The 10902-nt window shown below is 36.1% G+C and overlaps 1 protein-coding gene across 1 annotated transcript in view; it reads right to left on the reverse strand.

Moving 5' to 3' along the window:
* Positions 1-1513: 1513 nt before the first annotated feature.
* Positions 1514-10902, reverse strand: part of LOC110021682 (triacylglycerol lipase SDP1-like) — a 17859-nt gene continuing 8470 nt past the window's right edge. The window contains exons 2-4 of the mRNA XM_020720270.1: positions 3710-4564; positions 2900-3043; positions 1514-2790 (exon numbers count right to left, since the gene is read on the reverse strand). Of these exons, the coding sequence (XP_020575929.1) occupies positions 1882-2790; positions 2900-3043; positions 3710-4564 (1908 nt within the window). The 3' untranslated portion in view covers positions 1514-1881. The remainder of the gene's footprint in view (positions 2791-2899; positions 3044-3709; positions 4565-10902) is intronic.

Genomic DNA, 10902 nt, shown 5'->3' on the forward strand with positions numbered 1-10902 from the left:
CATAAATATAATCAATCACTATCCCAAATCAATCACTATCCCAAACAAAGTAAACCAAAAGGTATAACATTAGAGAATGTAAGACTCAACAGAAAACCTCATTGAATTGAAGCAATCCCGCCTTTTGGTTGTGAAAAATTCTTCAAATTTAAGATATTTAGAATACGAAAACACTTTCATTAGAAAACCAAAATTTTTAAGAATAAAGAGAATTTATATAGAGATTGAGATAACTCAATGTCACCAATCACCTTTTCGGGTTCATTTGGTTCACAAGTTTATTCAAAGATAGTTGAAGTAATAACCTATGTGTTTAACCCTTGTGTTAAATGTTTTTATAGTAATATCTAAGAAATGAGTGGAAAAAAAATAAGAAAGCAAAAATAAAAATAAAGAAATGGAGAGAAGGGAAAAAGTGCTATTTCACTCTTCCATTCTACATTTTCCCTTTTTTTTTTTTAAATAGTAGTATTGTTTCGCTCCCTTCACCCTAGTTCTATCATTCTATTATGTGTAAGGTCATTAATATTGCTTCTTCATTTCATTTAGAAGAATGAAGTTTGTGCTATACGTGGATTTACAATTTGAATGCTCCCTATTTCTTAGAATTATGTTTCTCACCCTAACACATTACATTAGCAAAAGAAAAAGAAAATGTGAGCATAGCTTTTTTTAGTATTGGAGAAATCAAGCTAGAAATAGAATATTCACGAAAATAAAGTGCAAGAAGGTGAAAGACCTATGTAAACACAAATAAAATGAAGAAATTAAACTATTGTTAATTAAATGATCATGACTAGTCATAAAGAGCTTGGGAAAGTAAGAACTTTAAGAATTAAAGGCATGTCTCTCATGTCATATCTCCACCACAAATTGTGAGTATTAAAATATGTATGGCAAAAACAATTATTGATTGGTATTTATGAGAATCATTTGAGTAATAGCAAAATAAAATCAATGCAAAAAGAAAAGATTATAAGGGTGCCCAAAATATGTGGGGTTTATAGGAGGACCATAGGGTGAAGAGGAAGATTAATGCAGATGAGATTATGAAGGAGATTTAAGAAATATAATCCATAGTTTTAAAAAAGAAAAGATAAAGCTAATGCTCTCAACAAAATTACATGAGGTGATTAGAGAAATTATTAATTATTCTAAGTTTAAAGAACAAATTTCCTCAAATGAATGAAATTACTATTTAGAACAATCTTTATAGAATTAATTAAAATGTGCTACTATGCTCCATATATGGATTAAAGCAATTGCACTAAATAGATGTATACAAGGATATGAAATTCATTGACTATAATAATGCTACACAATAGAGATGCTATCTAGGCATGCCACATTTTGATAACAAATGCTACATAATCCACCCAATGAATATTCTTTTAGAGCAAGAGACTAACTATTTTGAGAAAATGATCACAAGCAGCCAGTCAGAGTTAAAAGAGCTTATCATGTAGAGTACAAATTCACTAGTGCATTTCTTATACTCCTTACCATTGCTTAGTATTCTACTCATAGCAAAACTTCGATAACACAATTGAAATCACTGAAAATTCTTTCTTCAAATCCCTGAAAATAAGCATGCTTTTTTGTCTACAATATACAAAATTAGATGTACAGAATTACATGGGTTACATCAAAGCAATATTCATCAGGTGACAAAGTTATGAGTGTCTTACGCTTTGATTGGAGAACTCAATTTGCGGAATTCTCTAAAAGCTGGAAAAAGAGGGAAGTAAAAAGGTTGCAGGAAAGAAAGACTCCGTCGAAAGTATGCTCAAATTATCTCGATCATGCACTTTAGTAGGCGAAAAATGAGCCCACAGATGAGCCTTAACTATCATTGTGATCGGAAGCACTGCTTATAAGAGTTCAACTTTCACCATCAGCATCTCCATAATCAGAAGTAGAACTGGCATCACAATTTTCGATCTGCATTTCCTCAGAATCAGCTTCTGTAGATGAGCTTTGCGGCTGTTCAGAATCAGTGCCTCTTTGTGCGAAACTCAAATCATTCCTCCTCACTATACTCAGTACAATGCCGTTTTGAATCCTTTCAGGCTGCAACAAATCACCTTCATTAACTAGGATTCTGGTGGAAGCAATTGGAAGCCTACCGACTGATTCTTGAGAACACGAGTCGGAGTTCACCAAACTTCTATCAGTAGAAACTCTAGAGTTGTTATACAAAGAATCTCTTCTTTCCGGCTGAGTCCCAATGGTACTGGACTGTGCAGCTGAACCATCAACTTCATCATCCCTCTGTGAACTAATGAACTCCGAGTCAGTTTCCAGATTTTGCATGAAGTTGATAAATTTGTTTGCCGAGGCAGTTCTCATTAATGGTCCTCCACTTCTTGTCCATGAATTAAGGTCTATGCTTTCTGATTCACTATCACTCACATCATGTATAATAATTTGGCTATGGCTACTGCTTAAGGAGCCAGTAACATGGCTCTGATGTTTTGAAGTACTGGGGTCAGCAAGAGTTTCTTCGTCCAGTGACCCGGATGAGTTTTCTCTAGCAATACAATTCCATGATGGAATCCTTCTTGAAGCACTCAATTTTACAGTGCTTGCAAGCCCATGAGAAGAGGCGGCCCTCTCAACGCTCCTCTTGAGCCTACGCATGTGGTTGAGAAGGGCAACACATTCATCCAATGCAAGTTCTATAGCACAATTGGCCTTTATGGCAGACAGCTTCTCCCAGGTGCACCTTCGGCCTTGGTTGACAGCCTTTTGGAGCTCCACGTAAGATGGATTTTGTATGATTTTTGAATACTGAGAAAACAAGAGAAAAAATGCCGGATATATTTTAGTTTTGCCTAAGAACTTTACTTAGATCAGTCATCTATCTGACACGCCTAGCCGTAGAAGATTTGCTTAATACCTGAGCCAGTGTAGCAGGCATGACAATAGTCACATCACCTTCCCATTCTTGGGCAAACAATTTTGCTAGGCCTCCCAGAGGAAACCCGAGTTCAAGAATTTGATTGCATCTGTGCTTAATCTCCATCTCAGCAAGATGAGCAAGCTACTTAATTGAGACAAAGTAAAGCCAAGTCAGAATGTTGCAAAATGTGAAAAAAAAAGTAATTACAAATTCAATAACTTTCTAAGACCAAACATTAAAGTAATTGAAACAAGAAGAACACAAAAAATCAAGCATGCCCCTAGCTAGAAGGGATAATTACATGCATAGCACTCAAAATATTATTATTTACAAAACTAGCACCCAGGTGACCATTTTTAGGAAGATTTACAAACCACTCAATTCTTATGTATTTATATATCTAACACCTAGTTTCACATACAAACCACCATAGCTTTGCATGAAAATGTGTATTTCACTTTTCTAAAGTTAAAGTGGTGGTATTTTTCATGTGATATAAAAGATTTTGGCGGTATAAATGTAAAAAAGCAAAGTTTAAGTGTTAGATGTGTAAATACATAGGATATAGGTGGAATGTATGTAATGCTTATTTTTTAAAACTACTGGACTAATGCATTTATGCGCGCCACGATCAATCTGATAAAATTGACAAAATATGGGTTGGGATTTTATCATGTCATATTTGAGTGAGAATTTGAAAAATGATGGTGCTAAATTTGTAAATATCAAAGCTAGAGTGCTATGCATGTAATTGCCGCTAGCAAGAAATAGGTGAAAGATGCTGAGAGCTAATAGATAATAATGTACCTTAGCTGCAAAATTGCCTCCATAAGCTCTCACAAGTTCCTTTAACCTCAACAGCGGTGCTATATGAGGATTGGCTTGGCTAACAATAAAATGATTGACATTGAATAACTCCTTCAACTGCAACGTAGGTAAATCACTTTCCAAGCTTCCATCCCTCCATCGCCGAGTAGAAGCTCCTGACAACTGCTCCAGTCCCCCTGAAAAGGGTGCATGAAAAGGTACAATCTCTCCAAATCTATCCTTTGCCATCAACTCCTGAGCTTCAAATAGACCCGGGAAAGCACAAGATGCAGTCACTGCACTCCATATAACAACATGCGGGGAAGTCAAGTAGTTAAGACATCGTGGGGGTTCGTGCTTCCTTGGGGAGCAAACTGTGATGCCTAGTATACGGCCTGTAACATCATAAGCCTCCTGGAAAGTTAAATTGCTGGTAAGATGTCTCCGCTGTCTTATTTCAAGAACCGCTCCATGTGTCATCACCCTCTTAACCACTGTGAAAATTCCACCCATCTGATCAAAGAACTGAAGTGAATGCCAAGAGTCCTCGAAGAAACTCTCAAGCTCAGGCCAAGACCGCGTTGCAACGATAGCACAAACGATGGAACCTACACTAGACCCAGCAATTATGCGGGGTAAAAGCTTGTGCTCAACTAATGTTTTCACTACACCTACATGGAAAGCACCTAAAGAAGCACCCCCACTCAACAGAAGTGCTGTTCTGCCAAAGGAATGCCTTGTCTCATGCATGAAAGTAAGTTTCTCTTCTAAGAGCAACTCCTCGGAATCAGAGTTGCATACCATTTTCAGTTGGGTTGAGACTTCATCAATGTATTCCTTAATTAATTTGGGAATCTGCAAGCAAACAAACGAATTAATATCAATTAAGTTTTAAAATGAAACATAAAGTATTAACTTCAACCTTGACAAATCTGCTCAACAGCCAGCCATCAATCGAGTCACTAAACTTCTTCCAGACACTAATCTGATGAACAAATACATTATTGTTATTTTCTGCAGATCACTTTTTATTGTTTTAATTTTATCTTCCATGTCTTAGTGACTTCCCTATTTCTGTTTTCAAAATTTCGATACTATTAAATTTCCATACAATTAAATCTGTCTCGACAAAAGCTTCTGGATGAATTAAGATTTCATGGGTGCAGAACTATCCTCGCACTTAGAAATTTTTGTTTTGATCTTCACTAAACTGGGAAAGGAAGGTACGGTATCGTTATTGCTGATTTTGAATGTGATTTCAATAGCAAAACTATATGTTTATTATAGAATCGGAGTTTGTAGAAACCAAGTTAATCAAATAAGATAAAAATAGATATTCCCATTTTTTTTTATTTACCATTTTTTTCTTATATAGTGGAACTTAGTTTGGGGTTAAGGTACATGGTTTTGAAAATAAAAAATTACAGCACTCTATGTTGGCTCTAAGAGATTTGAGAGGGAGGACCCCTCTAGGGCGTTTAGAGTTCAGAGAGAGAGAAAGAGAGAGAGAGAGAGAGAGAGAGAGAGAGAGAGAGAGAGGAGGAGGCAGGAGGGAGGAGGCAGGAGAGAGAGACAGAGAGAGAGAGAGAGACAGAGAGAGGAGGAGGCAGGAGGGAGGAGGCAGGAGGGAGGAGGGAGGGAGGGAGGAGGGAGTTTTTACTACAGGGAGCTCTCAATCTCTATGTAAAACAATCACAATTAGATGCAGGGACAAATTAAATAAAGAGATATTACAATATATTATTTTTACTAATATGAAACGTTCAATAAAGGTAACCGTAGAATATAATACAATCTATCTTAAGCATTATGCCTGATAAAAAATGATCAAGGATTGTTATGAAAGATAGCAAGCTAAAAGTAGGTGTATCTAAACAATAGTTAAGAAAACTGTTCCATGATTTCATCACAACAAACAAAAGTTGACTATACGCTCATATGTATCTAACTATTTGATTTGAAAATAACAAACTTTTATTTGGAGTCATTTAGTATATTTCAAATTAGTTGCTTTTAAAGTATATCAAGGTCATCAATTCTAGTGACCATCAAAATGAAAAGCTAATTTGATTACTACTTAAATGTGTGGTTGCTTGGAGGATAAGTTCAAAGTAAATTCAAGATGACTCAAATAACAGAATCAAGCTCCAAGGTGAAATTGGAATAATGTGTAAGATGTATTAAAGAATTCATGTAAATTGTTTGAGTTGATCTACCAATGAACTCAAAGATGATGAACACTCTAATAAATTGGTTAAATTTATTCAAACTTGTTTTCGAGAATGTGAAAATCATCCTATTTTGGAAATTTAACCAGGTTGATTTTCTTTTTATTAAGTTGTTTCTATTTTCTTTTTTGTGATATTATTTTAATCATTATTTTAATTTTTGATCATTTGGTTAATTTTCTTATTCAATGATCTTTATTCAAGTATGTGTGATTTCAATTAAGCAAACTCAAAATTTTCGATATATTATCTTAAAATTATTTCATAGAGCTTTATGTCTTTATTGATTCTAATCACCTAACCTAAAAAATTAAGCTTAATTATAATGTGGTGGTTATGGTGTGGAGCTTAATTTGGAGCAACCACAAACACTGCAAAGCGCAACACCTACCCGTGTATCGAGCGCTCTAGCTCCCAACCCCGGGTGCCCTTTCGCCCAAGTCTCGAGCACAACAGAGGAGCGCCCTCTTTTGGACACCTAGGCACCCAATATTGGGCTCTCAAGCACCCAATATAGGGCTCTCGAGCACCCAATTCGGGCGAACATTCAACCTTAAGCGTTGCTTACCTGAGCCATAGGCACTCGAGCGTCTGGCTATGTTAAACCCAATTTGTGGTTTTAAGGGCTACTTCGAGGGCGTATCTTGGTTTTTCTTTGTTTTGTGATTCCTATGCGCGAGAGTTTCTTCGACAACAAGTTCCCGGTGAGAAAAAAAGTTGCTAAGTGGAGGATTTTCATGATTTTGACGTGCGTCTCTCTAATTGGATTCACAGAAAGGACTTGGAATGAAGTACAATAAATTTCCTTCAATGTAGAGAGGAAGTTGAGCGTGTTCTCTCTAAATTCTCTAATTTTTCATAGTGAAATTTTTCTGTTGACATGGTTTCGTGGGTTTTTCCCATTCTAGGTTTTTCACGTTAAATTCTCGTGTGTTTTTTTTAGTTTGCATTTGTTGTGTTTTTGCTCATAAGTTTGTTCTTTTATCGAATCCGCACGGTCCTATTCCATGGTTAATTTGGAAAGAGATTCTTCCGAGTTCCACAACAAAATGGTATCAAAGTGGTGTTCGATTCGAGTGGAGCAATGGTCAACGAAGGTTCAAAGTGGAGAAATTTCATGAGACGAACTTCGCATTCTGAAAGATGCAAGTGGAGAATTTTCTATAGCAGAGAACTATACTTGACAGTACATGGAATTACCAGGAAGCCTGAGTTTATGCCTATGGAGGAATGAGAGGTGTTGGATCTAAAGACACTAGGTTTGATCTGGTTACTACTTCCTCATATGTTGTGTTCAACATGCTAAATGAAAAAATTGCGGGGGATCTAATGGGAACACCGACAACAATGTATGAAAAACCTTCTACTTCCAATAAAGTTTTTCTGATGAAGAAGCTATTCAACATGAATATGGTGGAAGACAGTTCAGTGTCAGAACATCTGAATAATTTCAATACGGTAACAAGCCAGCTGTGTTTTGTGGGATTAATTTTGATGATGAGGTCAGAGCACATGTGATAATATTTTCATTCCCAGACAGTTGGGATGGTTTGATCATGGCGATGAGTAATTGTTCAGGGAATTCGAAGTTGAACTTCAATGACATCACGGGTCTGATGTTGAATGAAGAATTTCGCAGAATATCAACGAATGGTAAATCTTCAAATTTTACGTTGAATGTTGATAAGTCACAGAAGACCAACGAATGATGAATCCTCAAATTCTACGTTGAATGCTGATAAAAAGAAAGAATTTTGGATAGAAATACAAGCAGAGGCAGATTCAAGTCCAGAAGAGGAAAGTCCAAGTCAACAGACAAAATGAAAGAGGAGAATGTTGGAATTGCGGAAAAAATGAACATTTCAAGAAGGATTGTAAAGCTCCAAGGAAAGTTGGTGGTGGAGAACAAGAAATGAATCTCTCTGCAAATATCTTCACTAGTAAAAACCAAAATAACTCGAAAGTGTTATCCTTAGTAAATATTGAATCTTGGATTGTAGAATCATGTGTCTATTTATTTAAAAACTATACTCAGAGTGATCTAGGAAATGTTTATATATAAGATAACAAGGTCTGCAATATCATAGGAAATTATGATATTGATATCAAGTTGTCGAATGAAATAGTCTGAAAGCATGCTAAAGTTAAACATGTTCCAAGTCTGAGGAGAAATCATATTTCTGTGAGCAGGCTGGCAAATTCAGAACTCATGACTTGATTCACAGGTGATTCGTAGAAGATAACCAGGTGGCACTGGTGATGACTCGGGGCAACATTGAAGACACACTTGATCAATGAAATGATTGATTTCATTGATGTAGCTAGAACCAGGGTTGATGCAGTTTGTAGCACCATAGACTTAGGCATATGAGCGCGAAAGGTATGAAGTCCATACTTTCTAAAAATAAACTCCAAGATTTGAAAACAATTGATCTGGATTTCTATGAAGACCGTCTATGTATGAAAAACAGAAGAAAGTCAATTTCTGAAAAACTGAAGTGAATACTGAAGTATATGGGCCAACTCCAGTTCAGTTTATTGGAGGTTCTCACTATTTTATTACGTTTATTGATGACCATATGAGAAAAGTATGAGCTTACTTCTTAAAGAAAAAATTTATGGGCCAACTCCAGTTCAGTTTATTGGAGGTTCTGACTATTTTATTACGTTTATTGATGACCATACGAGAAAAGTATGAGCTTACTTCTTAAAGAAAAAATTGGATGCATTTGAAATCTTTAAGAAGTGAAAGATTATGGTAGAAAATAAGACAAACGTGAAGCTGAAGTGTCTCAGATCAAGTAATGAGTGCAAGTATCGTGATCAAAAGTTCAGAAATTTTTGTACTATAGAGGGGGTAGTTCATTGTCTCAAGGACACCGCAGCAAAATAATGTGGCTGAGGGCATAAACAGAACAATCATGAAGCGTGCAAGGATCGGATGCATTTTAAATCTTTAAGAAGTGAAAGGTTATGGTAGAAAATAAGATAAACGTGAAGCTAAAGTGTCTCAAATCAGATAATGAGTGTGAGTACCGTGATCAAAAGTTCAAAAATTTTTGTACTATAGAGGAGGTAATTCATTGTCTCAAGGACACCACAGCAAAATAGTGTGGTTGAGGGCATGAACAGAACAATCATGAAGTGTGCAAGGAACATGAGGCTGCAGGCAAGTTTCCGAAAACATTTTTAGGCTAAGGTAACAAACACTGTAGTTTATCTGATAAATCGCGGTCCATCAATACCTTTACAGGAAGGCTTACCTAAAGAAGCTTGGAGTGACAAAAAAGTAAATCTATCTCATTTAAGGCATTTGAGTATTTCGCATGTGTGCATGTTGATGCAGGTTCCAGGTGATCCAGCAAAGTGATACAACCTCTACATAGGTATTCTCATTCGTTACGCCATTTTTTATTAACTGATAGTGGTGAACTAGAGTGTTTTGAGGAGGCCACTCAAATTGAAGATTCAAGAGAATGAAAGCTTGCCATTGATGAAAAATGCAGTCTTTAGAGTTAAATCAGACTTAAAATTTGGCGATATTACCAAATAACAAAAGAGCATTACAGCAAATGGGTGTACAAGCTGAAAGATGAGTCAGATGGTAGCAAGATCTACAAGGTAATACTTGTTGTGAAGGGTTTCCAGCTGAAAAAAAGAGTGAATTATACAGAGATCTTTTCCGCAGTGGTGAATATGATAACTGTCAGTGTTATATTGAGTCTAGTAATAGAAGAAGATCTACTTCTAGAACAGATGGATGTAAAAACAACTTTCTTACATCGAAATCTGGAAGAAAAACTATACATGGTACAACCACAGGGTTACCAAGTTCCAGGCAATGAAGGTTTGGTCTGTAGATTGAAGATGAGCATCTATGGCTTGAAGCAGACCCCAAAACAGTGGTACAGGAGGTCTCATAGGTTCATGTCAGACAGTGGGTACATGAAGTGTCAAGCAAACCACTATTCCTTCATCAAATACTTCGGTAATTGTTATATTTTGTTCTTTTGTATGTGGATGACATGCTGATTGTAAGTGCAGGTATGGAGAAAATCATGGACATAAAAGAACAATTATCAAATGAGTTTGAGATGAAAAATTTAGGTCAAACCAAGAAGATCCTTAGGATGAGAATCAACAGAGACAATAATATATAAACACTAAAGTTATATCAGGCAAAGTATGATGAGAAGATCCTACAAAGGTTTAACATAAGTGAGGTGAAACTTGTTAACACTCCCTTAGGTAGTAACTTAAAACTTTTTTAAAGAGTTATCGTCTAACTCTGAAGCAGAGCAAACACGGGGAGAGAACTCCATATGCTTCAGCTGTTGGAAGTTTGATGTATGCGATGATTTGTACCAGACCAGATTGCATGTGAAATGAGTGGTCAGCAGGTACATGGACAATACAGTCAGACATCATTAGGAGTTGGTAGAGTGACTTCTCTGATATTTGAGGGGAACAATCAACATGAAACTTTGTTATGGAAGTGTAGGGATCACTCTATAAGGATTTCTACATTCAGATCTAAGAGAAGATGTGGATAGTAGAAGTACAACAGGGTATATCTTCACTTTAAGGAACACAGCGGTGAGTTAGGTTTCCAGGTTGCAGAAGATCATTGCAAATTCAACTATAAAGGCCGAATACATTGCTATCACTGAGGCTGGCAAATAGAAGATTTGACTACAGAGTTTTATGGCAGAATTGGGCAAGAAGCAAGAAATTTGGAAAGCTTTACAGTGATGGCATGACTGTGATTCATCTTGCTAGGAATGTTTCTTTTTATGCCAGGAAAAAAAAATATATTCAGTTGAGGTATCATTTTATTCGTTCTCTCATAGAAGATGGAAAATTATTCTTGGAAAAGATACACACAGTTTAAAATCCTACAGATATGTTGACGGAGGAACTAGTAATTGAGAAATTGAAGAATGCTTGATTTCAGTTGGATTTCAC

This window comes from Phalaenopsis equestris, unplaced genomic scaffold (genome assembly GCF_001263595.1).
Source record: "Phalaenopsis equestris unplaced genomic scaffold, ASM126359v1 Scaffold000139, whole genome shotgun sequence".
NCBI lineage: Eukaryota > Viridiplantae > Streptophyta > Magnoliopsida > Asparagales > Orchidaceae > Phalaenopsis > Phalaenopsis equestris.